At 34.1% G+C, this 27648-nt stretch overlaps 4 protein-coding genes across 15 annotated transcripts; 2 read left to right on the forward strand and 2 right to left on the reverse strand.

The window, feature by feature from the left end:
- Positions 1–1984: 1984 nt before the first annotated feature.
- Positions 1985–7404, forward strand: LOC116134971 (pentatricopeptide repeat-containing protein At5g24830-like). 9 transcript variants are annotated; one of them, XM_031420650.1, is made up of 8 exons: positions 1985–2083; positions 2169–2284; positions 2374–2568; positions 2901–5711; positions 5813–6041; positions 6176–6405; positions 6654–6990; positions 7136–7404. In XM_031420650.1, exons 1-4 carry the CDS (start codon positions 2075–2077, stop codon positions 4336–4338), a joined length of 1758 nt encoding a protein of 585 aa, XP_031276510.1. In that variant the 5' UTR covers positions 1985–2074; the 3' UTR covers positions 4339–5711; positions 5813–6041; positions 6176–6405; positions 6654–6990; positions 7136–7404. The 9 variants fall into 9 exon arrangements, with proteins under 9 accessions (XP_031276510.1, XP_031276516.1, XP_031276515.1 ...); XM_031420656.1 differs by lacking the exons at positions 6654–6990; positions 7136–7404 and having other exon boundaries at positions 2901–4808; positions 5482–5537; positions 5663–5711; positions 6176–6540; XM_031420655.1 differs by lacking the exons at positions 6654–6990; positions 7136–7404 and having other exon boundaries at positions 2901–4478; positions 4722–4808; positions 5482–5711; positions 6176–6540.
- Positions 7405–8376: 972 nt separating this feature from the next.
- On the reverse strand, positions 8377–9884 carry LOC116134893 (tRNA (guanine-N(7)-)-methyltransferase). 2 transcript variants are annotated; one of them, XM_031420580.1, is made up of 2 exons: positions 9753–9846; positions 8377–9454 (listed from the first exon to the last, which is right to left on the reverse strand). In XM_031420580.1, exon 2 carries the CDS (start codon positions 9443–9445, stop codon positions 8678–8680), a length of 768 nt encoding a protein of 255 aa, XP_031276440.1. In that variant the 5' UTR covers positions 9446–9454; positions 9753–9846; the 3' UTR covers positions 8377–8677. The 2 variants fall into 2 exon arrangements, with proteins under 2 accessions (XP_031276440.1, XP_031276439.1); XM_031420579.1 differs by having other exon boundaries at positions 8378–9461; positions 9753–9884.
- A 7376-nt stretch (positions 9885–17260) lies between these two features.
- Positions 17261–19980, forward strand: LOC116134849 (NAC domain-containing protein 100). Of its 2 annotated transcripts, none has more exons than XM_031420500.1 (4): positions 17261–17400; positions 17632–17848; positions 18112–18383; positions 19186–19980. In XM_031420500.1, the coding sequence occupies exons 1-4, from the start codon at positions 17395–17397 to the stop codon at positions 19753–19755; spliced, it is 1065 nt and encodes a 354-aa protein (XP_031276360.1). In that variant the 5' UTR covers positions 17261–17394; the 3' UTR covers positions 19756–19980. The 2 variants fall into 2 exon arrangements, with proteins under 2 accessions (XP_031276360.1, XP_031276361.1); XM_031420501.1 differs by lacking the exon at positions 17261–17400 and adding an exon at positions 17411–17550.
- A 1363-nt stretch (positions 19981–21343) lies between these two features.
- Positions 21344–26726, reverse strand: LOC116134848. 2 transcript variants are annotated; one of them, XR_004128817.1, is made up of 14 exons: positions 26403–26725; positions 25874–26001; positions 25585–25770; positions 25093–25161; positions 24916–24972; positions 24523–24576; positions 24378–24440; positions 24048–24110; positions 23476–23640; positions 23243–23398; positions 22827–22907; positions 22588–22649; positions 22311–22436; positions 21344–21695 (listed from the first exon to the last, which is right to left on the reverse strand). XR_004128817.1 is itself a non-coding variant. In XM_031420499.1 (14 exons), the coding sequence occupies exons 1-13, from the start codon at positions 26566–26568 to the stop codon at positions 22361–22363; spliced, it is 1326 nt and encodes a 441-aa protein (XP_031276359.1). In that variant the 5' UTR covers positions 26569–26726; the 3' UTR covers positions 21344–21695; positions 22350–22360. The 2 variants fall into 2 exon arrangements, 1 of the variants encoding a protein (XP_031276359.1); XM_031420499.1 differs by having other exon boundaries at positions 22350–22436; positions 26403–26726.
- Between the last annotated feature and the right edge of the window lie 922 nt (positions 26727–27648).

The following is a 27648-nucleotide window of genomic DNA, read 5'->3' on the forward strand; positions in this document are numbered from 1 at the left end:
AAGACAAGCTCATCATAGGATATTATAATGGGTGTGTTTGTTTAAATTATTTTGAGTAATATTTTTGAAAAAAGTTGAGTTGGGTTATTATTAGGAGAATAAAATTTGAATTTGAAAATGTGTTTAGTAAGATTTCTTTTAATCCCTTATATTTGTTAATTTAGTTAAACACCACTTACAATAAAAGTTTTAAAATTAATAAAAATACCCCCACCAACCCATTAAATATCGGCAGCCAGCCATCACCGTCGGAGAGTGGCTAGAAATCGTTGGAATGGCACATGACCGGTTGGTTGGGGGCGTTTAGTAAAATTAACAAACCTAGGGGGTTAAAAAAATCTAAATATTTTGAGTTAAATAGAATATGATTGAATTTTAAGAATAGCGAAACAAACATGTATTTTGAATACAATAATGTTATGGACACTGAAGACTTGCACCAGAATTTTACACTGAATGACGTGTCAACTGAGTCGACACAGCCACGTAGCATATTAACAAATATTATGGACGGACGTTCGTGATTATTGGACGACCGTTTATTTTAAATGGACTCCCATCCATGAGAAAATAACAATGAACTCTCATCCATATGAGTCTATTTACTATAGATGGACGTTTACCTAGAATGGACGTTTGTCCATTGTTTAAAATAAAAAAATTTTAAAACAAAAATCATGGATGTCTATCTATATATTATGGATGGGCATCCATATTTAATAGACGGATGTCCTTATTAGATGGATGTTTGTCTATTTTTTACATTAAAAATTTACTTATACATCTTTTTTATTTCGAAAAGCAAAATAATTAGTACCATATATACAAGAAAAGCAAACATATCACATATAAAATCTTTAAAGCAACTTGATTAATAAATATATGGTCCCAGATGAGATGGCATAGCTTTTAGAGCAGGTAATCAAGCTAAAATATTTGTGTCTCAATCAAGGTCCAAAAATTAAATGTCTTATCCTTCATTCAATGTCTTCCCAATATACTTTTATTGTCGTTGGAATTTTGTTGAGACTTTTCATTGCATTGCTTTCATGCATTCCATGATTTTTGGGTGAATTTTTTTTAATTTAAACAATGGACAAACTTTCATCTAATAGGGATACTCGTCTATTGAATATGGATAAGAGTCTATTATTATTTTCTCATAGATATGAGTCTGTTTAAAATGAATTACTGTTCAATAATCACGGACGTCCGTCCATATGTGATGGATGACTATTTATTCACAGAATATTTGTTAATATGCTACATGGTTACATCTACTTAGTTGACACGTCATTCAGTATAAAATTTCAGTACAGATCTTTGGTGTCCGTAACATTATTATTTTAAATATGATAAGATAGAAATACGAAACAAACACAACCATCCCCATACACCAAACAATAGCGTTATGTTTGCAAAACATTATAAAAAGACTCACATATAAAGTGATGTGATAACTGAGTTGATCCAAGCATATCATTTAAATTAAGCTTATTAAACTTATTATTATAATAACACAAAAATAATGTTAAATATATAAACTCTTTATGTTACACAAAATTAAATTAATAAATACTAATTAATATAAATAAAAAATTTATGTCAAATTTGTATAGGTAATTTGTATATTTAACATTGCTATTTTAAAAATAATTTATACTCTTTTAGTAATTTAACACAAAATCTATTTCTGGGATGAAATTTTTGATTGATTATAATATTCTATGGTAAATATTAAATAACAAACTAGTAAAGAATCAAAATCTAAATTTGAAACACAATAAACAGGTGTATAAAGAACGAGCTTAAATGAGTGAAAATTAGCGTGCGCTCGATTCAAGTGCCAGTAGTTTTTTTTTTTTGTTTCTCGCCAACCCTAAAGGGCCTAAACCCACACCCAGAACAGTGGGCCTAATTGGGCTGCCACAGGGCCTTTTAGTTCACGGAGTGAGAGATAATGTAGAGCGGGGATTTTTTTGTTCATTTCTGAAACCTGTTTCATCGCAGTTGCAATGATTTAGAGAATTAGAGTTGAGGAACGATTGAGATTCGATCCACAGACAAACAGCTAATGGCAGCTGTAAGTTTATCGTCTGAAATCATTATAATCACCTTCTCTATCAAGTTTTTCTCATCACTGATTGACTATTTCTTTATTGTTTCAGTTTTCAATTGCCTGCGGAGAGTCCTCATCACCGTTACACATTCTTATCTTTCGATTGTGGAATCAAACCATCGACTCCATCAAGCTCAATGTTGCTAACTTACTCTTTACCTCAAGGTACTTCTTTCTGTTAATTTTTTTTTTTTTTTTTTTTCATATAACTATTTTGAGTATATTCTGCTAATTTGTGAATGTGCTCTGTGAAGGATTCGGGCCGATGATGATATAAAGCCCTGTAGTTTCAAAAATATTTTGGGTGTTGTTAGTGATCAGTGTCAGTTGAGAACTGAAGACTGGTTTTCGAATAAGAAGAATTCTGAAAATGAAGGAGATCCACGGGCAGTATTCAATGTATTGGATTCAATTTTGAAGGAGAACTTGGATCGTCTGAAAATGATGAGGTCAGCTTTTTATTTTGTGCCAAGTTGTAATGCTTATAATGGATGGCATTGTTTGATTACTTCTGAAAAAAACCAAGTTATTCATGCTATTATCTTCAATTCGGGATTTGTGTTATGCATCATAAGCTTTTGAAGTTACAATTGGTTTTGTTTCTGTGTTTGAAAATGGAGTTTTTTATCTTTTGTTCTACCGTGAGGGAGTGAGTGTTATATAATCTTTTGGTAAATTATGTTGAGTATTTCAGGAGTGTTATTATTAGCTGTTTATTATTTGTTTTAGAAATTACAGAATGTAGAATTTATATCATTTTATTCACTTTGAAATTTTGTAGGGAGAGCATATCTTTGGCAAGGGTTGGTCTCATGGGTTGTACCTCGGAAACTGACTACAGAGGACATGTAGCTGTAATTAGGGATTTGTGTTTGGGAGGGAAGTTGGGTGTGGCTTTATGGCTGCGGAGTAAAATGATACAGAAAGGTATTGTCCCTGACGTGCTTACACATAATTATCTTGTTAATGGACTGTGCAAAACTGGTGACATGCAGAAAGCGGACTGTGTTATTAGGGAGATGGTAGAAATAGGTCCCACTCCCAACTGTGTGACTTACAATGCTTTTATTAAGGGCTACTGCGATATTGATGATGTGGATAAAGCTCTTCATCTTCTCTCCACTATGGTAAGTACTGGCATCAGGCCAAATAGAGTTACTTGTAACATACTTGTACATGCACTGTGCAAGAAAGGTCTTGTAGGTGTTGGCACGAAGCTTCTTGGAGAGATATTAGCAGATGACGAGGGCAAGGAAACCTCTGATGTAATTACATCAACTATACTTATGGATAGCTGTTTTAAGAGTGGAGATACGATTAATGCTCTTGATGTTTGGGAAGATATATTTCACATGAATACCCAAATGGATCTTGTAGCGTATAATGTCCTTATAAATGGGTTTTGTTTGAGTAGAGACATGAACTTTGCATACAAGTATTTTTGTCAAATGCTTAAGAGGGGTACACTTCCAGACATTTTTACTTACAATACTCTTCTAGGTGGTCTTTGTAAACAAGGGAAATTAGATGAGGCTTGTTACGTTTATGATGTCATGTTAAGAGCTGGAGTTGCTCCAGATCAGATCTCGTACAAAATGATTGTTCAAGGCTTTTGTGCTCATGGAGATGTTGTTAAAGCTAGTGAATTTCTTCTTCATATGTTAGAGAAGTCAATTGTGCCCGAGCCTCATATATGGAACCTAATAATTGATGGTTATGGAAGATGTGGATATCTTGATCGTGCATTTTCTGTTAGAGATCTGATGTTGTCTTTTGGTGTCGCACCAAATGTTTTTACCTTTAATGCATTAATTTATGCAAAAATAAAAGGAGGAAACATTTTTGATGCCTTTTCTCTTAAAAAGGAGATGCTTTTAAATAACATTTTTCCTGATGTGGTCACTTATAATTTGTTAATAGGTGCTTCATGCAATATGGGGCAAATTCATTTTGCACTTCAATTTTATCATGAAATGCTGATGTTAGGATATGAGCCTGATCTGATAACATATACTGAATTAATTAGAGGTCAATGCATGAAGGGTAATGTGAAGGAGGCGGAAGAGCTTTTTGCCAAGTTACAGAAATCTGGTTTACATATAGATCATGTACCGTTTCAGATACTTATTATGACATACTGCAAAATGAGGAAACCAGACATGGTGTATTACCTCTATCAGAAGTGGTTGGCAAGGGATGAAAGAGTTTCTCCACTTTAATGAACTACAATTATATGGAGTTAGTGGTTGTTAAAAACAAGGCCTCTGGCATGAGTCAGTTTATATTTCTCAACATGAATGAACTTATTTCAATTGTGATAGTTTTCTGCTCGTGGGAGGCATGAATGCTCTTCTTAGAGGTATGTGTATTTGCTAACCTTATGTTAAATGTCTGTGGTGCGCTGAAATTTTCTTTATTTATTAATTGGTCCTTAGAGCTAATTTTATCATTCATAGAAAAATTAGATATAGATGTCCTCATGCAATATAGGTATTTTGGAGGTTTTTTTTGGTATAATTATCATTGTGTGATTTATAGCTTGTACTTTGAAAAGGCTGTAACAATCCTATCTCTTAAGGCAAATCCATTTTTTGTTCTTTAGTTGGCTTGAATAGGTGGAGAAGATTACTTACAACTACCAATTATCATTCTGAGATTAGTTTCTTTCATGAATGTTTGAGGAGTAAAGGTTAGATATTTTCATATAATCTATTCTTTAACATGCCTTTGTTCACTTCTGCTATATTTCTGTATTAGATAAGAGTTCTTCTTTCGATAGTTCTGTTGAGAGAGTTGGCCTGTTTTGTTTTGAATCTTTTTATTTGACTTCAATTATAAGTTTATTGAGTTACTTGTGAACCAGAACAGAGTGTATTATGGAAGGAAAAATATATGCTAGGTAATAGCATCAGGAATTGTTTAAATATTTGAGATGCTAGAGGAAGCTCAGAAAATTATCCTGAGTTCAATGTTTTTCAATTTCTTTTAAGCTGTCTTAAAAGGCCTTCTGCAGTGTCACCAACTAGTTTCAGAGTCTAGCAAATTCCAGGCACCACTAAATTCTCATCTATTATATTTGCAATATATATCTCTGTTGTTGATGTTACGTATATATATTTGGTGTTATGTCTACCCAGATATTATTGGCTTATGGTGGGACTGAGTTTTATGTATTCCTGTCCTTTCATGCTTCAAGATAATGTTTTTTCATGGTTGGCATCTTTCTGGCATTTGCAAAATGGTTCCCGTTTCCACTTGTGTCGCTTTTTTCTTTCATACTTCCATTGTACTCTTCTTCCATATATTATCTACCATAAAAAAATTCAACACATGAGATTGCAATTGGTTCTTTTTGACCACAGGTGCAGGAAGATGATCTGGACCATACCAGAACATATCCCAGTCAATTAGATGAATGGTGGGGCAACCGGCCTTGAGTTTGCTCATTCATTTGGAAAATTGTTTGATCTTAATTTCCAAGTATTGACATTGATAATGAACAATTGTAAACTTGTTCTTCATGTGTGTCACTACGTGGTTCAGGATGATGGGATACAACCTGTGTTTCAACCACTGATTTGATATGTTCAAGGTATCCATCTTTTAGTTTACAATGAGTTGCTTTGGGTGAGTATCTTAGATATTGAGATTATTTATGTTCTGATTCATGATTTGAATTGGTTGGTTTAACAGAGTTGTTACCATTGGGCTGAAACCATGAAAAAGGTCCAATGGGTTTGCCAGCGTTGCCTTTGACAAGTTAGGGCCGTGGTTTTTTCTTGTGATCCTTGTGTGGTGGAAATCTTGAGCGGGTGGAAGATAAGCAAGAGAAGTAGGGTCCAAATACGCACCTTGGGCAAAAAACTGCTGAGCACAGAAAGAAGAATTTCACAGTATGCCCTTGAGTTTAAAGCTCTGAAAGGTAGAAAATATAAGAAACATAATTTTTTCTTTTTTCTTTTTTTTGGCAGTATAAAATAAGCTGTAGTAATTGCAAAATTATGCATGATCTTAATTCATGTGAATTTACTTTGTTTTGTATTATCTCATTCAAAGGTGGCAGCTTTCAAAATACTGGAGCTTTGTTAGAGAATAAATGATAAGACTGGGATTCACCAAGTGGATGGAGATGATTCATTGACCATTCCAACGTCTTACTAGATTCAAGAATGATCTGAAGCCAAACAAACAGTTGTAGAAGCAGAAGAAATATTACCTTTTGATTGAGAAAAACCCATAACAATACTCTCTAGTCTCTAATTTCTCACTTGCTTGAAATTGGAGAGGTAATTTTGCCTTTTGCAAATTTACACAGTAAATATAATGTGGAGATCACTTTTATAGGAATTTTTATATATGTGGGTCAAAATTACAAAGACAGATAATAGTTTTTGAGTTATTAATAATAATTAATTAGAACATTAGCGTATAACTATATATTTAAAACTCCTCGTTTTGAAGGTCAGAAATATTTACCTTTCGTTGCATGATAAATTTGACATAATACACTATATATTTAATTATCATCTTGCAGGGAAATAAAAAAGCATTTACTATTTAGTGCTGGTGGGCATGCAGAGTTGAGGATCGTCAACTGCGAATACATTATGCTTCGGCCGATTTTTCTGTGCAGTTTATATGTTAATTGAACATGTTTAAGGATGACATTTGCACAGAAGAAATGTTTACAAAAATATACAAATAATATCACAAGATTCGATCGGACAGGTGTTTGCGATGCCTCAATCAGAAAAGTTTAAAAGTACGTACTGAGCTATTTTCTCTGTAATTATGAAACACAGAAACAGCTTGAAGATTATTAACCAATTTTATCTCTGGAGAAACTGTTGAAGACAATATTGTTGGCACTCGTAAGTATCACTTTTGATATATATAAATATCGACTCTTTCGTTTTATACATTTATTTTATCAGTAGCAAATTTTTTTTTTTTTTTTAGTTTATTCAACTTTTTTATATCAATAAAAATATTTTGTCCTGAATTTTGATGAATTAGATAAGAGAAGGTCTATGGGAGTCTTGAACAATGCTTGGTTCGCACATTATGAGAAGAACAATTAACTGTGTTATGCCTATAAAATCACGGTTTACGTAAGCTGATGCCAACAAGTACCGATCAGAGTACAGGAAGATTTTGTGCCGTCCAGAGTCTGTCGCGTTGCCCAAGACAGAAAGAATATAGCTATCAATAACCTAACTGACTCAAGTTTTTTCTGTGAATGAATTTGGTTCGCATACTTGTCCAAACCCTATTTAATTTAAAGATATTTCTTGAGTTTTCAAGCAATGGGAAGATAGAAGAGATTTGCATGACACTTACCTACTTGCAAATATGTAATAATTACCTTGAGCTCAGTAGGTAACATAAGCAATTCCCTTCTCAAATTCAAAAAAAAAAAAAAAAAAAAAAAAAAAAAGCAAAGACACATTACGTGAAAGAGACGAGCTTGATATATCTAAAAAAACTTAGAACACCAAACACCTGTAACCCAAATCACAGTCGTAACCTCTTGTAATCTTGGCTAATAACAGGAATTCACTACTATATAAAAAAACAGTGGATGTAGAATTCGTTTAAGCATCCGAACCACTATAAACCTTATTGTCTATTACTTTAATCCTTGTTTTTATTGTGAGAACAATACTTATTTAACTCTTATAATCATCCACGTGTAATTCTAAGACTTTCTTAACATTTTACACGTGCAAGTTCGTTGATATCAAAATCCAGCATCAATAAACAGTGATTTCTATAAGGTAAATTGGGAGTTTACATTAATCAATTAATTTGATCTATGCAGATTGTTCTCAATGTATTAACGATCCCTTTTACGCAAAACTCTGTTGTAGGGCGCAAGAACAAGGTTATTGGACAGAGACAAAAATCCCCAGGTACATTGAAGGAGAAATTATGTAGTACTTCGGTTGTGATGTTACATAATTTTTTTAGAAAAATATTATTTGTTTCTAGATGCTTGAACTTATACCATACGTACCCATCTTTCTCACAGTGGGAGCCTTCAAAAACGAGCTTGTGAAGAAATGATAGATGCGTTTCACTTTCACCACGCTGGAATGATGAAGTCGGAGAACTGATACAACTCTCCTGCTGCATTCCCTTGGATCTATGAATTCAATACGTCAACTTGGTCTACCAAATTCATCCAGGCTTGGGATAATATTTTTGACAAAATAAAACTCACTATCACAAACTAGAAAACAATTTTACGCTGTATACTTCACTTACAGATGGATCCACATCATAAATTTTCATGAAAATCCAGGATAAAAATTCATACCCAACTGTGGTAAAAAACTGAAATAAAATAATGTAAAGTATACATCTCTGTAGAGCTTCCATGATCAAATAACAAAAATACATGGCCAATCGACCACTCAAACATTTCAAAAGGCAAATGATTCACAATAAGAGTACTTCTGACTTCTGATGGTAAACTGAGTAACCAACTACAATTCTACTACTTTACCAAGCTAAACATCTTGAATGACTGAACCTGGGCATATCATTTTCATTGTATTATGAAGTTGGTACAATGCGTCTGAAAACTGCTTGGAATGTCTGTCCTCCATTCCGAGCAACCTTTTGTCCTTCCTCGGTTGCACAACTCAAGAGCTTTACCACTGGATCTGCTTCAAGCTCTTCCTCCGTAAGTGGTTCAAACATTGGATGACTTTCTAAACAAGACTTCATCCAGTCCCCTAGCTCCTCCACATCTGTAATTGTGTATATAATCCCTCCAATGCCAAGAACATAAGCATACTCATCTAACAAATGTGGACTGATCACTCTACGACGATGATTCTTCTCCTTAAAGTGAGGGTCAGGGAACAAGAAAAACATCTTTGTAAGTTGTCCTTTCTCAAAGTAATTCGGAATGTACTTCATGGAATTAGTTCGAACCACTGAGATATTTTGGTATTGACCTGGATTTGACACCCTCAAAGCAGAAATTCGTTCTTTGACATATTCTGACACTTTATCCCTGAGTTCCATTCCAATCATTAGGGTTTCAGGAAAAAGGGTTGAAAGACTAATTAAAAGCCCACCAAAACCACAACCAATATCCGCAAACTGGATCTTTTTTGAATTATTCATTTGATCAGATGAGGGAAAGAAGTGAGGATAATGAAGGGAATATTCAACATGAGAAGGGGAGACTGGAACAGGGAAGTGAGAATCGCTTAGTGGGTTGCTGTGCGCTCGAGCTCGATAGAATCGCTTTCGAGGTAAGCCAGTTGACTTATTAAAATTTGGGTTTGTTGGGTTTGTTTCCTTCTCCAACATAACTTCGTTCTGCAAGCTACATAACCTTAACAAGTTACAATGCATAGAACAAGATGCTTATATTGAATGAAACATAAATATAAATGTTAAAGAAATCAACACAAACTTATTGACAAATCAGAGAATAAATCAATCAAATCCATACTGAGAATTGATATATATATATATATATATATAAATCCAACATTCTGTCAATATATCAAAACACCTCTAACAAACATTTCGACTAAATCACAGTCTCATAGAAATTAGAACAAACTAACCACCTAAAAAGAGGAAATTTTTAACGATGGAAAGAAATGCACACCTAATAATTTAATGATTTTCTCAATTTGTTGCTCCTGATGAAGATGCAGGAGGCTGGAGCTTTCGTGCAAGTCCGGTTAGCTGTTGGGATGGGATCACCGAGAGCGCGGTTAGGGTTCGTTTTTAGGTTATTTGGTTCTTGGGTCATTGGGCTATTTGGATCCCGCTAAGTGGGCCTTTACTATAGCCCATTATGAGCCCAAATAAGGTTATGTGTCTAATTTTAATTTTAAATTAGAAGAACAGAAGAAAGCCTTTTTCCTTTTTGAAAGTTTTTTTTTTTTTTTTTTCTATTTGTTTTTTGTGAAAGCCTCAATATGTCTCTCATGGCATCTCCAACCCAACGCTATTTTGGTGTAAAAACACCAAAATAGAATCCAATCCAACACCAAACATTGCACCAATAGTGTCAATGTACAGTGCCACGCCAAATTTGGTGTAGCAATGTTCATGCACATCAATTTGCGGGGCACTGTCAAACAGTATAGTTTTTTTTTTTTTTTATTTGTATTTAGGTTAATTTGATTATTTTATCAATATTATAATAATAAATTCATAATAATTATATATTAAAAAATGATGAAAATTAAAAACAAACTTATTCAATGCAAATATTTAACTACAATAACTCAAAATAAAAATTAACACTAATTTAAAAACACTAAAATTAAAAGAAAATATAACATAAACTAAAATAACAATTTAGTATTCTGGTAGATTAGTTTCGGATCCTCTAAGTCATCAAATGTTTTTTTTTTTTTTTTTTGTATCATTTTATATTAGATATAATGTTTTTTCTATATTATATGTAATGTTTATTTGATTAAATAAATGCTTAATTTTATTAAATTAGTATAATTTTTAAAATAATTATTATTTAATAAAAATATTATTACCAAAATTTAATTAATATATACAAAAATAAAGAGTAAAATAGATTAATTATTGATTATTACAATAAAAGAAAAAGAAAGAGAATATTCTAAGAAATATTTTTTTTAGTATAATATTTGATGCAATGGGTTGGAGATGTAATAGTGTTTCACACAAAAAATTACACCAATTTGGTGCAATGGGTTGGAGATGGTCTTACTTGAAAGTATGAGACTAATTTTCAATCAGGACTCCTGTAAATACCCTTGACCACGAGTTGTTTCTAGTGAGATTTGAATCCCTAGCATTACTTGGGAGTCTGTTACCAGTTGGATCACAGCTCGTGGTTAAAATTTCTTCCGACGGTTTTGGGATTCAAACCCACAACCTCCAAATAAAGAGGTTAACCATACCCAATTAATTAAAAGGGGGAGTTTCTTTCACATCTTCGATTATAATTTTAATTTTAAAATCCCTGAAAAAACAACATAAATGTATAAGTTTTTTCACCAAATTTTATTGGTTTCATAGAACATTAATTAATTCCCAATGCATTTCCTAAACATTAATTTTGACAACAAAACTGTGCCAATAGGTCAAAAATTAGCAAGTTACTGATCTCAGTACTCAAAACTATAGCAAGAAATATAATACAAAAATGGTACGTTGTGTCCTATAAAGACTCCACAAAATCTAACATTATATATGTTAATTTCTTGCTTAAGTCATTCTAAAATCAGAAAAAAAATGATCTTAAAATGGTTCTTCGATGTTATTAGATGACCTGAAGATACTCCAATTGCCGATACAGCTTACACTGTAAGTTGTACTTAGATTATGGAATGGAATAATCTTAATTCCAACCTAACTTAATGAAGTATAGTGTGTTTAGAAAATAAAATAAATGAAAGAAATAAACTCGTACATACATACATCTCTCTAATCAATATATATTTCAATTAATTTATTTAATCATGTTCATGCATGCAACTACTCTGTTGAATATTTTGCATCCCTTTTGGGAGCAAAAATCATGCCAGCACTCTTCTTCTTCCCGATCAATTTCTTGTATCATTATACCAACAACTATATCTTTATTTGAATGCATAACTTAATCAATCAGTGTGTTATTGGTAGTTCTTACTGGAGAGACGTAAACTATGAGATTAAACATCTGTCCTAATTTTTTTAAGTTTTGAAGTGCTTGACAAGTAGCATACCAAGCTTGAATCAACCACTGATTTAGGGTTTTCCATCTTTTCTAGAGAGTCTTTCTTGATTAATACCTATCAACTACTTTACCATTGATGTCGAGAAGTCGTCGCTAAATTATTTTCAAAAGGGTGACTCCGGAAAATTTGATATGATATCCTAAAACCGTGTTCGTGAAGCAATGTAGTGTATAATAATATTATTTTTTAGTGGTTATGGCGATGAACACGTAATCTTATTTAAGTATATAATTATAACAAGATGATTTTTAACGAGAGGATACACTTATATATGTATATAATTTTTCTATGATCGAACATATGAAAAGGATATTAACAAGATTGATGAAATAACCTTTCAACAAATATATATGCTAACATCATATTAGCTGTGTATTTAGTCTTAATATAAGCTTCATGCAATGAACTGATTTGGGCATGGTTCACAAGTTAGCTAGCTAATTAATTGTATTCACATACCATAAGTGCATAGAAAATCTTTTTTTTCAAACTTTGAGGAAGCTAAAAAAGAATGTTTCAAGCTTTATAAAAACCCTAAAATACTTTCAGTAGTTTTGGGTTGAAGGTATTGAATTAGAGAATTCAACAGATTCATTCAAACTAAAATGTTTTGCTGTCTTCTGTTCTAACGCGTTTGCCCTTGATTTCTTTATGTTTTGATAGTCATATATACTGATAAACGTCTGCAAAACTTCATAATTGATCTTGACATAAATAAAAATAAAAATGGTTAACTCTCCCTCAGAAGAGGTGTTGAATACAACTCGTTACAGTTGTTGTATTGAAGAAGAGATTAAGCTTACTGGTAATTGGCTAAACGGTATTCATGCAGCTATGCACGCCACCTCAAATTAGATTTTCTTTGTAATCTTATGTATTTTGCACGTTCTTTGCAGATTAATAATTGATTCATAGAACAATAACTCCTTCAGCGACTAAAAATTCTATGAACTGTATATAATTTGTTGATGAGGGAGATCTTAATTTTCCAGGACAAAATTTAATTCTTATCATATTAATGGTAGTCTATGTTATTACCAATTCATATATAGAGACATAAACATTATGTTCTTCTCTTCAAATGCATATATCTGCAGGCTTTTTAATCTATCTTAAAATTTATAAATCACATCAAAACCAGCAACTCCGCGACCTCTCAATATGTTTTGCTGAATGATAAACCAGTCAATCACGTATAATTAATAATTCGTCTGCAAAGGTTAGGTGGCTTTGGGATAACAGGTAGGGGTGATCATGACTCTTCTGTATATCATATTTTGAAGTGTTTAATAAGTAAAGAAAGGATTGTGATTGATGGTTTAGTGCTGCCTTTTGTTTAATTCCCAGAAGTCTTATTGCTGATCAATAATGCAAATTCAGACCTCTCAATCTTTACAAAATCATAACTAACACCCACATAAAAAGGGATCATCACAAACAAAACGAAAGGTGTGTTTCAATTACAATGCACTTCCCGACGAATCAACTTCATTAACACGTAAAGTGACTTGTTCATTTAGAAAATGCAGATTAGTTATTAAACGTATTATACGTAGTTTTTAATAGAAAATCAAGTTTGAAGAAAATTGGGATGTCATACTGCCATCATCACTCAAAAGACCAACGTGAAAATTGAATGATCCAATTGCAAGTCCAAGTTCTAATTATCTAGATGAATTTCACTTATCAGACACATGGATCAGCTGGTAGATTTCGTGAAGTACATATTGTATGAGTTGTCTGATTCCTAGACGAAGAATCCAAGAAGGAAGCAACGGAAACGGAGAAATTAGAGGAAATTAAGAACTGCATCGAGAAAGGGATGTATACCTTTCAGAAAATCTGAATTGAAGCTTCTGTTATGCCGTGACTTAGTGGTTAATTAGAAGTTTAACTGATGATGATCAAACAGTACTAGGGCATTATGAAGCAAAATTTTTACTTCTTTCTGAGCATAACTCAATAGAAAGTAATGCTTGCTTTATCTCAAGAAATATAAGTTCATTATAATCATATGCATGAAAAGTAGAACTGTTTTGCTTGTAATGAATTAGTAACTTAGTTAGCTACTAGCACTGATTATTTATATAATGAAAAATGGTGTGCTTGTAGTTGTTATTGTCTTAGTTCATTTTGCATCTTAGTACATATTAAAAAATCCTGCGAAAACCTTATTATGATCATAATATAACATGAGCTAATTGTGTTCCCACCCCACAAATTGACTGAACCCACGAGTGTTAACTTTATAATTAGGCAGTAACAATGTTCTTCTGAAGTTATGAAACGGATTCAGATGTGTGTGTATATGNATATGCATGAAAAGTAGAACTGTTTAGCTTGTAATGAATTAGTAATTTAGTTAGCTACTAGCACTGATTATTTATATAATGAAAAATGGTGTGCTTGTAGTTGTTATTGTCTTAGTTCATTTTGCATCTTAGTACATATTAAAAAATCCTGCGAAAACCTTATTATGATCATAATATAACATGAGCTAATTGTGTTCCCACCCCACAAATTGACTGAACCCACCAGTGTTAACTTTATAATTAGGCAGTAACAATGTTCTTCTGAAGTTATGAAACGGATTCAGATGTGTGTGTATATGCAGTTTAATCAGAGAAAAGATAATAGAAAAGGCCGTTCACTTATTTCACCATGCAATGCTCCATTTGCGTTTTGCAAATTACAATTAGCTAATCTTACAAGATTTACAAAAAGGGCATATGTGTGCATGATAAGGCATTATTTATAAGCCTTCTAAAAGTGCAGATGGTTGTGCAATTTCTTGTGTGGCGGGAAGCAGGAAAATTAAGAAATGTATATCAGTACACTGCTCATGGTCAAACAAGAAAGTACCAAATGTTATGATTGTGAAACAAGAAGCCTTTAGAGGATGGTGATAAGAGAAAAATGGAGAGCAAGTTATTGCATAAACTGGAAAGTTTCAGATTTTGCTAAAAGTCAAAAGCCCGTGGTTGAATATACGAAATCTCCTTTCTAGAGTTACTCTTAGAAGCACTCCTTCAGCTTTTATGATTTTTGTATTAAGAGGACAGTGTTAAATTCCGTGGTTGAATATACGAAATATCATCTGATTGAGAGGATAATCAACTGAACTGATTATCGACCAGACGACCATCCGTTTATATTAATAATGTAGCGCATGGCAGACTTGTGTGTGTATATATAGTTTAATTAGAGATGTTATGCCTAAAAAAACTCACTGATGTCAGTACCAACCAATTAGAGTTCAGAAAGGCTTTATGTTATTTAGGAGCTGCCACATCACCCCAAGACAGAAGGGATATTGTTGTTATCAATCCAGCAGATTCAAGTTTTGTTTATGACTGAACGAGGACTGCACACTTGTCCCAACTTATCAAAATAAGAGATAAGGATTAACGAGTGGTCTCCACGTATCATGACAACTTGCAGAAACACTTATTACATTGACCTAAAAGGTGTATAAATAAGCACATCTCTTCACAAAAAGAGGAGGTTGGGCATATGAGAGCTAAACATAGTTTGAGCTTCATTATTTCTCTCTGTAAAGCAAAATATTTTTTCATCTTTGTATATCTTACGGGCAATATCATAAAAATAGTCAGAGAATAATAAAATAACGGTGGATTTATGATTTGCTTTAAGTATCTGAACCACTATAAAAACCTCTCTTATCAGTCTACTATTTATGTTTTTGCAACATATATAGTCTCAGTACCATATTCAAATCTCATGGATCGATCACGTATAATTTCTAAGACTCCCTTAGTACTTTGCATGTGCGAGTTGTTGGTATCCAAAATTAAACATCAACAAGAAGAGAAAAGTTAATAGAAAAGTCTGTTCACTTATTTTACCATGCAATGTTCCATTTGCGTTTTGCAAATTACAATTAGCTAATCCTACAAGATCTATAAGAAGGGCATCTAAAAGTGCAGATGGTTGTGCAATTTCTTGTGTGGCGGCAGGCAGGAAAATTAAGAAATGTATATGAGTACACTGCTCATAGTCAAGCAAGAAAGTACCAAATGTTATGATTATGAAACAAGAAGCCTTTAGAGGATGGTGATAAGAGAAAAATGGAGAGCAAGTTATTGCATAAACTGGAAATTAAGTTTCAGATTTTGCTAAAAGTCAAAAGCCCGTGGTTGAATATATGTACGAAATCTCCTTTCTAGAGTTACTCTTAAAAGTACTCTTTCAGCTTTTATGATTTTTGTATTAAGAGGACAGTGTTAAATCCCGTGGTTGAATACACGAAATATCATTTGATTGAGAGGATAATCAACTGAACTGATTATCGACCAGACGACCATCCCTTTATATTAATAATGTAGCGCATGGCAGACTTCATGATTTTGCCCCATTTAAGTGTAATTTTTGGCATCTCTCTATTCCTATTAATTCATACTTCAACAGATAGAGGATGACAATACTGATGCTGCAGGCACGATGAGTCATAAGTTGGAGCATCAGTCTTTAAAAATCAATTCTTCATATTAAGTCAGGCCTCTGGCACTGTGACTGTGAGAAGAAGGAACCGAAATAATGATTAATGAACACGTGCAAATGAAACAAGAGAAAACAAAGAGGAAGGGAATCCAGGAAAGTGGTCATCGCTTTCCCTGGAAACAATCAATAAAATATGATGGTGGTTGGCGGCCCAGGGAACCTCATGCGCTGCCTTCTGCCCGCCCATTTTTACTTTTTCTTTAGTCTTACCATTTCAAAGGCTCCTACAAGATTTGATCCATTTACATGGCAGAAAATTATTGGGTTAATGGACTAAATATTCAAAGAAGAGAATTAGGCCCACCCTCACGTGCTCGTTAGTTGAAAGGTGCTAGGGTCTGAATATAAACGGGATTTACGTGCAGCAGTGTACATGGGTCTACGTGACTTTGTCTTATTTGCATGACCAATTCCTCGTTATCAGCAGATTCAGCACTGTAACTGTTACTAATTTTTTTTTAATTTAATTATTATCCCTCGGCATTAGGGCCATTCATCATCACTGGTATTGTTTTCTTCTGCGGATTTTTTTTTTTTATTTTTACAATTATTTCCCTGTCCTTTTTGTCATTCTGTTTATTTACTTTAAAGAACTGACGGCAGAAATGGTGATTGATTATTGAATAACTATAGACATGGTGAGGCTATTCTGGCCATTTTTATAAGAAATAATTGTATAATATAAGCTCTATGACAAGTGAGCAATCACGAAGATATCCTAAATTAAGGATTTCTTCAATGACTTAACATTCGTATTATTAATTAAAGGCATTGAAATTTGGACGTGACAATATTGAACCTTGTACGTGAAGACCCATAGTAGGTGAGAGCTTCACAGTCACAGCTCAAATCTTTTTCTTCAAATCAGAAGCTTAAATTCCAACATTTCTTGTTCATGGTGAGTAAGAAAAGCTCTTTTCCCTATTAAGAGAGTCTCCCAAGTTATCATTATCTAATACAAAATAATTGATATATGAAATACATCAAAACCTAAGCGGAAGAATTTGTTTTCTCTCCATGCAAGTAAGCTACTGATTAGCTCCTAGAAGCTTTTCAATATTCAGGGTCGTCTTTCCTGTTACTTTGGAAAGAAAAAATTGATTGATTTCGCTAGGGTTTGTCTGGAATTCCCAAGAGCTCCAACCTCTCCCTATTTTTGCATTTCTGTTTACTGTGTGTATAGAAGATGCTCTTCATCGCTTTTGTTTAGTTTTTGGGATATTATTGTGTTGATGTCAATTTGTTTTAGTACAGAACCAACATAATCAGAAGGGGAAGAAACAAATCGAAGAGGGGGAAGAAATGGAAGGAGATAGAAAGGACGAAACTCTGCCACCAGGGTTTCGGTTTCATCCTTCAGATGAAGAACTCATCACTTACTATCTTGTAAACAAGATATCAGACGCTAATTTTACAGGAAGAGCAATTGCTGATGTTGATCTCAACAAATGCGAGCCTTGGGATCTGCCAGGTTGTTGTAACATGCTAAAACCTAATTTCTCTCTACATAAATTAGCATCAGCATCAGTATAATATATGATTTTGAGCTATTTTATCGAATCACATATATTTTTAAAATATTCTCCACTTTTGATGATCACATGTAGAATCGAACTACGTTCACACATGGGATACCATTTTTTTTTTTTTTTCCTTAACTTCATTATTTCTGATCAAAATTAATTTCAGATGAATGATTTTTTTGTTCTTAATGTACTTGTTGACGTGAATCAGGAAAGGCGAAAATGGGAGAAAAGGAGTGGTATTTCTTTAGTCTTCGAGATCGAAAATACCCAACAGGTGTAAGAACAAACCGAGCGACCAACACTGGTTACTGGAAGACCACAGGAAAAGACAAGGAGATATTCAATAGTGTGACTTCAGAGTTAGTTGGGATGAAGAAAACATTGGTTTTCTATAAAGGGAGAGCTCCCAGAGGAGAGAAAACCAACTGGGTTATGCATGAATATCGCATCCACTCCAAATCAGCTTTCAGAACTAGTAAGGTACGTAATTATTTATCAACATCCTCACCGTTGGTTCCTTCTATTAAAATCGGAAACTTATATCATAGTATTTCTGGTTAGTTGCTCATATGCTGGTCTTATCTTCCAGCTCAATTGGCAACGCACACTTTATATATACATATATATCTGCCTATTTGCAGTCTGTGAACTTTATATAGATTATTATGTTTCAGCCATGTCTGTGAACTTCCTCATTTCATGGTATGGAGCATGATTTTTATCTTAATCATTTATTAATTGTTTACTGCGAGTCTAATGTCGATCAGAAGCGACTTTTCTCGGGAATTTTACACATGCACGCGCATATATTTGTGATGTGAATTTGTCCATGTGCTTTGATTATTGACGTGAAGAAACATTCACTAGACGTTTGAGGAATTTCTCTTGTTGTAGTTAAAAGTTTCTTAGTTGAAAACTCAGAAAAGAATGAATATTTTACATATTATTGGCGAGAATTTGTCCATGTGCTTTGATTTCAAACTCGATCACTGAATTCCTTATATGTTTCTTTAGCTTTTAACATAAGTTTTCAGACTCATTACATCACACGTACTTTGGTGCTTTCTTGCAGCTTCATCAAATGTTATTATATTAACAAACATATATATAATCCATTGAAATAGCAAAAGCATCACCAGTTTCAACAGAAATAGGTCTTGACAAAATTGATCTTATTTTTTTGTTTTGTTTTAATTTGTCGAAGAAAAACTTCTAGTTAATCCAAATAATATTAATAGTCTCTTAAAAGTAGAAGTAATCTGACGTTTCTAGTAAATGACAGGATGAATGGGTAGTTTGCCGAGTGTTTCAGAAGAGTGCAGGTGTGAAAAAATTCCCCACGACCCAAACCAGAGCAGTAAATCCGGTGTACAACTTCGATATAGGAGCAAATGTAATGCCTTCACAAATGATGCAAGCGGCGGCCGAGAACTATCACTTTCCCGTTGGAAGAAACTATATGGGAAACCCTGATCAACTAGCAGAGTTCACAAGGATGTTAAGAGGAGGTCCGTCAACCAGTGTTAATCTACCATTTCAATCCCAAATGAACTACCCATTGGCCGGTGGTGGTGGAGGAGGAGGAGGGGGAGGCGGCTTCACAATCTCAGGACTAAATTTAAATCTCGGAGGTGGAGGGGCCACAACACAACCTGTATTGCGACCTATGCAACCTCCTCCTCAACAAGATGTTTCTTCTTCCATGAACATGATGACAACTAGTACTGGTTTTTGTGCAGAGACAGCAGCAGGCTATGCAACAGACCAAATCCATAATCCTAATGGAGGTGGAAACAGATACATGAGCATGGATCATTGCATGGATTTAGATAACTACTGGCCTCCTTACTAAGAGTAAGGAGATGAAGAGAATAATCAAATATCACTTGAGTAAACCTAGATTAAGAATTAGATAAGTCTGTTCATGTAGTATAACTTTTAAGTTTGTTTTACTCCATAGTTAATTTTCTTCTGTTTCCCTTTCACGTAGGAAATTACTGTGTAAGTGGGTGAAGTACCCTACCCAGAGACATTTAAATCTTTTTGGTTAGTAACAGATTGAAATCACTGCCCTTCATCTACTCAAGTATCTGAAATTATTTTACTATTTCTATTTCCCGTCTCATTGTCTTTGTTAATATTGTGATTTGTGAATGGTTAAAAAGAAGATATGTATTTAGTACCTTTTGGTCCTCACTGAGGCCACCAATGTCAGGGGATCTTGGGACATTAGTCGAGAGTCTTTGCTGATCGTCAGCTTCGGGCAAGACATAAACAGTCACCAGTTTTAAATCTTATTTTCCAAATCTCACGAGTCTGTACCCCTGTCTTGATAATTTCTTATGTGTCATTGGGGCCAGAAAGGGTTAAATCTTATTTTCCAAATCTTTCATGACTCTCTCTGTACCTCTTTTCTTACAGAAAGCTTAGGGTCAACACACTTTTTGGTGTTCTACTTCTCAACGTTCACTTGATGGTTGGCAACCAAACCAACATAATTGAGAACATGTACTCTCATCCAATGTTTTAAAACCTAACCCCCGTTGAAACCCGGCGAAGTTGTCGGATCCAGGTTGACCGGTTTAACCTACTGTCAAATTGGTTGATAAAAACTTTTAAAATTCAATAAATACACCCCTAAAAATTACATCAAGTCCCTATAAGTTTGAAATTTAGCAGACACACCCCAAATACAAATCGACCGACGACTGGTTGGTGACAGCGCATCACAAATGCAACTCTAATCGTCCCTTGAGATCATTACCCTTAAAATATACCCAAGATCTGGCCGAAATAGGTTTGATTTTGGCTAGATCCCATCAACGTTGGCATCAACATTCTAGGCCAGATCTCATCGACGCTGACGTCGACAACCCTCTCTATTACTCAAAAATTACTTCCCTCTTCCTCCCAACCAAAACCCACCTCACCCCACCCCAGTTAGCCTCGCCAAGCGCCAGCAAAAGTCAACTGTTGCTACTGCCAGTTTTATTTGATTTTCGATTGATTTACTCACAGGAAATCAACTCCCTCACCACCATTGCATTCACCGACACTTTATCTTTAAAAGCCCCAACATCCCGACCATCAATTGTTCACCGATCATCCTCCCAAATCCTAGGGTTTTGAGTGAATAAGAAAAACATAAACTGAGCCCGTTGAAGCTTCCGAGTCTCCATTGAACCGGCCAGGCCGGGCCAAATCTTTAAACATTGCTGTCATCTAACCCTTGCCAATTACCATCATTCAAGGCCACATTTTCTCACATTTTATCTTCGTAAGTTCAAACTTATGCAGCACAATCGAGTTCATAGAAAATAGTTTGCGTATCCCTTTAATAATTTGACTTCCAAATATATTAACATGCCTAATCCTTGTGTATTAAAAACAAGGATTCTAAGGGAGAATGTAAAGTCAAAATGTTTTGATTAACTAGAAACAGCGCAAATATGAGAAATCACTGCATAAATCCATTCTTTCTGTAAATCTAGGACGGACAGAAAAATCCAATAAACAGAAGTTGAGGCTTTGAGAGACATTTAGACTCTAAACCAGAGAATAAAAAAATAGGTTACACCTCTTACAACATAAATAACAGACGCTGCCCATCATACAGTGAATCCTATGACTTATCAGCATGACTAACTGTGAAGTGTGAAAGTCTATAAACTTCTTTTCACAAAGATCGAAATATAAGAAAGATGCTGGAGCTTCAAAAAAACATCTGAACTAGTTAACAAGGATGAAACTTCACAACCCCCAGAAGCCCATATGAAATGCGCCAAAACCCATCTGCAAGAAATTCACTAAAACAGTTAGCAGGGTGATACTGCATATAACATCCAATCAAGATATAGAAAAACAAGCAAAAATATTATTCAGAAGCCATAGGACTTCTAGCCCTGGGTATTGGAACCACTTCCCGCTAGTCTATTGTAGTATTCATAACTAGTCAACTACAAGCTGATAGATAGAAGAGCCTAGCTAAGGATTTCCACATTCACATTCCACTCAATTGACAGAAGGTCAATTTAACAGGGATCAAAATCTATAGATCTTCCAGAAACCAAATCTAACGATCCATTCAAATTCTGTGGAGGAAAGAATTGTCACTTCTTCCTTACCTCCCTCCTAACCTGGGGAGAAAGAAGGCATTGCAACTTTCAACTCCATCCATTAAAGTTACAGCAGTTACGTCTATATAAGCAAGGTGATTATGATGGTAATTTTTATCTCACTTTATAAGGACATCCTCACTTACAAATTGACTCTACAATCACAGGCCACTATAAAATATCCTCTAATTAAATATCGTTATAAGGACTAAAGTAGCTATTATTCAAGGAAAAATCTAATTAGTAACTATCTCCATTTTTAAGAATGATATAATAACATAATGAAGCATACCCAAGTGATTCCCTACAAGAGAATGGACCAGTGGACAACCTTGTGGCACTCTACTTGTCTGAATGCCCGCGTTTACCCTTACGACGAGAGTGATTAGCATGTCGAACTGGTCTCCTTGCTTTTTTGCTGTAGAGATCAGGTAAATTAAAATCTAACACAAACAGAACTTCTGAAAAAAATAAAACTAATCTTGAAATATGCAGTAAGATTGTAATAAACCTTTTTGACAAATGAATCTAAAATTTTCACAGAACTGAATAGTTACTTTGATACTTACCAGAAAACAGCTGAAAAAATTCTAAACAAAATGATGATAGGTAGAGCCAACAATGCAGATGCCTACAACAATTGCATTACAAGTAAGATTGTCATGTACTGTAACCAACGTACAAATCATAATATTTTCTTAGCAATTACTCAATGGTTAAGGTAATTAAAACCAAAAAGTGTTTTTTTTTTTTTTTTTTTAAGGAAACAAGTAATAGTGTATTAATAAAAAGGAAGAATGCCACATACCGCAAACCATTCAAACTCTTTAGTTGCAAGAGGTCTTGTCAGTTCATGTTTTTTCAATGTTTCTTGCACAGAGGCTTGAACCTTCAAAAAAATTGAAACATCATTTAAGCACATAACAATAATGGAGTCAAGTTATAAGGATTGCTTTTACATATTCTAGTATAAGCTTAAAGAATTTAAATGACAGAAATAGAAGTGAAAAGAAAGATGTTCATCTGAAAACATTTCATTGCTTTTACTAATTGGAGTCCTGGTAATCATTTTCAGTGGAAATAAGGAGTTACTATGTAAGGCTTTTGTACAAAGGATCATAAACATATGCCATGTTTCCCACAAAAACTCATGAAAAAGGGTTCAAGGAAAGAATTTGTAGAAGGGGAGAAATTACACATAATAATAGTAACAGATTTTAATACCTGATGATGGTATGTGGTTGCAGATTTTAGAAACTTCCCATAAGCATGAACAATCTTCTTGGTGTAGGGTTTCAGTACTAGTCTTACACTATCAACATGAGGCTTGGCCACAGTGGCAACCTGATCAATATAGGGCTTGCTGAACTTCTTAGTTTCCTGTTACAGATTAAAGTGTGCTTTAGAAAGCAAGCTCACATAGCAAATAAACAGGAAGGTGAAATTTACAAATATACCTGAAAATAAGGGTCAACAATCTCTTGAACTCTCACAACATGTGGAGTTATCGCAGTCTTTGATGCCTCGTAGGCTTCAATTGTTTTTGTCTTCAATGATTGCACATGTGGTTCGACATTTGTTGTAAAAACCAGCCACTGTTCCTTTAAAGCCGGCAACCATTTCTTCAAAAGACAACAGAGAATCCATGTCATCAGATATGCAGGCAATCAATCATAACTCACACAGGATAGTATTTAATGTAACATTTCAAAAGATAAATAGTAAATCACCAAGCACCAAAGATCCATCATGTCTTTTAAGCACATATTATCCCATTACAATAATAAGACAGAAAGCATAATTAAGCAGCCAACTTAGAAATATGTACTTTGCGCGCACAGACACACACACATTCCTGTTCCAGAATTAACCCACTGCCACTCTGCCAGTGAAGGCTAAAAAGAAAAATAAATAAATAAATAAAACGAAAGAGAATGAGAAAGAAATAACAATTAAGAACGTCAGAACAAGTGCCTTTAGATATGAGTAAAATATCACGATATTAGAAGAGTATGAAAAGAGAACTTACAGTTTTAACGATTTCCAAACGAGGTTCAGCCCACTTTTCAGCTTGGGACTTCTTTTCAAGGGCCTAGAACAAATTTAAACACCTGTTTTAGTGGTAAGATCATGGCATGCCAAACAATAATAAAGTTAATAAACCTACAATCTAAACTGTAACAGAATTAACAACATGATCAAGCACATAGCATTATCCAACCAATAAAATGAGGAATGGTAACCGAAAGATAATACCTTCAGAATCACTACCTTTGTATATTTTCTCACTGATAGTATATTTTGATCTATGTTTCATATAACATAAAATAAAATAAGAAAAAAAGAAGGAAGATAATACCTTTTGAATCGCAATATCCATGGCAGGTTTTCCATGCTCATTCCAATGAGTTGCAATTAAGGACTGCAAAATGTTAATAAGCCATAATTATGAGGAGAACTGTTAGTATAAAAGGAGTAGTGACCACACATTGCATTAATTTTACCTGACAATGAAATAAATGTACAGCAAGCCACGGTGGAAGCCATGCACCATGAACCTGATGAAAAAGCCAAAATATGCATTAGCCCCAAACCTAGTCTCATCAATCTACTCAATAATTTATCAGAAAAAGAAAAGTCTATAATGCACCTATTGCAACTGCAACTACAATAGGATAAAATCACATACACTACTACCTAAAATCTAAGCCACATTAAGCGCAATTTTCAAATTAGCCAAAATAGGTATATTTTACCATATCTCAGAAGCATTAACACAGTAAATAAATGAAAAAAATATTCAACTGCACAGAGCATAATGTGCAAGCTCGGTAATCCATTGAACTTTCAGTAATAGTTTTGAGCAAATAACATGATATATGAGGAAAGATTATCACCTCAGTCAGCTCTTTAGCTTTTGAATTGACCTCAGACTTTGCCTTCATCATTTCTTCCTATAAAGAGAGAAAGAAAAAAAAAAAAAAAGAGAGAGAGAGAGAAAGAACAAAATGCACATGAGAAACATCTTCTGCGATTAAACATAAACTATAAACTTTGGCAACTTAGTAAGATACCTCAGCAACTTTAAGAGCACGTTCAGTTTTACGAATTTTGCTCTTCTGTTCATCATTAATCTTTTGAAGCTGTCAAAGGAAGACATCGTCCAGAATCAATATATCACAGACATAACTTAATATTAGGTCAAACTCAAGACGCAAGAAAACTATCCTAAAACTAGTAATAGAAGTAAAAGATAACTTGTGGCAGAAAAAGAAAAATGATACACATAGTTACTGGAGGTAAAATTGACAATCCATGTGCCAACTAAGCAATATTTGTGTCCCATAATCTGAGATTGATTAACATCTATTGGATTGGACATATGAACATACTGATGTTTACCAAGACTTATAGCACACAATTCCCTATGAAAACTGTGTATGCAGTCTGTACTGTCAATAAACACCAATGAAAAAGGATATCACTTTTCATAATGTTGCAATAGAAACATTGAACAAAAACAAACTGGATACTTATGCAAAAACTCAGCCAAACAGAAAACTTACTTCATCCAATTTAGTTCTCAATTCGCTTATCTTCTTCTCAGCCTCCTTCGCCCGGGCTTCCTTGGCTTCTTTCTCCTTATGTTGTCTCTCTAACTCCTTCTTGAGCTTATCAACCTGCTTCTCAAGTTCACCAACCCGTGCACGAGCCTTTCCCACCTCTTCTGCAGCATTCAATGTCTCTTTTTTCTAAGAAAAAAACAAAACAAGTGTAAGCTTAATTATACCTATCTGAACTGTATAAAACTCCTCCCACCAATACATGCATGCATATTCTTCAATTTACACACACCTGAAGCAATGCCAATTCTTTCTGTAAGGACAAAATGTTATCTGATTTCTCCTGAATAAGCTTCTCCTTCAGTGATAATGTCTCATCCTTGCTTTTCAATTCTCGGGCTTTCTCATCAACAAGAGATTCTACATTAAAACAAGAAGTGAGCAGAACCATTCCAGTAAACAAAATCAGACACAATTATAAACTTCCTTGACATTCCAACCAAAAACATTCTTTTCAAAGTGAATTTCTAAATCGGGCATGTAACATAAACAGTCCACGGTGAACTAAAAAGAGCTCTTTGATAGTGATATCAAACAGTTATCATTCACATGCACACACGATCATTTCATTTCTCACTCAAATTCAACGCAGCAATTCGATTTAATAAACTTAAATTAATTGAAATTAAGTTAACAAGTATAGATTTAAGCGTCGATGATCCCTATAAAATCCAAAACCTAATTCAAAGTTCGTATTCTAACACTACACACAAAATGAAACGTTTAAATAAAAAAATAAAAAAAAATAAAAAAAATCTAACCAAGGGAATGGATCTTAGACTTGAGTTTGTCCAATTCAATCTTGAGAGCGGAGGAATCGACGCCGTTGGATCCGGTGACCTCTCCTTCGACGGAAACATCAGCCCCAATTACCATAAAAACTAGGGCAAGAAACAGGGATACAATCGCGAGCTTCGAAGGCGCCATCAATTATTGAAAGTTAGCCACCACCAAAACTCGCAGCGCAAAACAAATTGTCTTGAGTTCCAGGCTTCGGTCGGATGCTCTTATAATTATTCAGAATAACTTCAACAATGAAATTGAAAGATTATGTAATAAACGTGTTAATTATTAAATACCACAAACAACACAAATTTGAATCAGATTTATAAATAATAATTAATAATTCGTGATCGTTGTGTTCAGGTGGTTGTGCTGACCGGCACGTGCCTAGTGATTTTTAATTTTTTATAAGAAGGAAGGATTTTTGAGGGATCTTGACACGTGGCTATTGTTTTATAAAACGGTACACGAAACAAGGTAGTTGGATGGGAGACCGATGGGCTAGGCCATAAAGGTAATTGACTGCGGTAAATGTCGGTAATTAATATTTTGTATTTATACATACATATAAATATATATATATGTATAATATTCCCGAGAAAGTTTGATAATTTTCCGGGAATAATTGTTGTCATTATCAGTCTATTCAAATAGATGAGATATGGCCATATGGCGGTACCTCGTTGTGGGATATTTTTATTTCTGCGGTTCAAATAGGTTGTCAGAAAATTCATGTAAAAGTTACTGTTTGTTCATATAAGCATAACTTATGCAGAGTTGTGGTTATAGTTGTAAACTGGTTCGGGCCATCCGGCCCCTTAATTTACTGTAGGCCCAATCAGCCGATTGGACCAAGATCGAGCACGTTAAACTAATGCAACGAGTCCGACTTTATGAATGAAACCATAGGAGGTTGGACCGTTGGAGAGCATTAAAAGAAATTATAAATAGCCGCTCATACGGATCCAAATCCTCCTTCACCAAGTTTCTCACTGAAATTATCAGTTGCCGCCATTAAGTCTTCATAGGAGTATCTCTGAGTCATTCCTGGTACCTAATCTAAATAGCGTTGGTGATGCCAATGATAAGAAGAAGAGCAGAGAATACCTCAAGGCTCGATCCCAATATAAGTATAAGCTCGCTTGTTTTCATTTTGATATGCGTTTGAGGGATCAATTGATGGAGTCAATACACTTAAGGGACGTTTAGTTCAGGATTGTTAGA

The sequence above is a fragment of the Pistacia vera genome, unplaced genomic scaffold (assembly GCF_008641045.1).
Source record: "Pistacia vera cultivar Batoury unplaced genomic scaffold, PisVer_v2 Contig292, whole genome shotgun sequence".
Taxonomy (NCBI): Eukaryota; Viridiplantae; Streptophyta; class Magnoliopsida; order Sapindales; family Anacardiaceae; genus Pistacia; species Pistacia vera.

Coding starts and splice junctions, on each gene's coding strand:
- LOC116134971 (XM_031420650.1), top strand. Junction 2,285..2,373: donor AACTTACTCTTTACCTCAAG/GTACTTCTTTCT, acceptor TGCTCTGTGAAG/GATTCGGGCCGATGATGATA. Junction 2,569..2,900: donor GATCGTCTGAAAATGATGAG/GTCAGCTTTTTA, acceptor GAAATTTTGTAG/GGAGAGCATATCTTTGGCAA.
- LOC116134848 (XM_031420499.1), bottom strand. CDS start 26,568: ATGGCGCCTTCGAAGCTCGCGATTGTATCCCTGTTTCTTGCCCTAGTT. Junction 25,771..25,873: donor AAGAATTGGCATTGCTTCAG/GTGTGTGTAAAT, acceptor TTTTTTTCTTAG/AAAAAAGAGACATTGAATGC. Junction 22,650..22,826: donor AAGAGTTTGAATGGTTTGCG/GTATGTGGCATT, acceptor CAATTGTTGTAG/GCATCTGCATTGTTGGCTCT.
- LOC116134849 (XM_031420500.1), top strand. Junction 17,849..18,111: donor CGAGCCTTGGGATCTGCCAG/GTTGTTGTAACA, acceptor GACGTGAATCAG/GAAAGGCGAAAATGGGAGAA. Junction 18,384..19,185: donor CAGCTTTCAGAACTAGTAAG/GTACGTAATTAT, acceptor AGTAAATGACAG/GATGAATGGGTAGTTTGCCG.
- LOC116134893 (XM_031420580.1), bottom strand. CDS start 9,445: ATGTTGGAGAAGGAAACAAACCCAACAAACCCAAATTTTAATAAGTCA.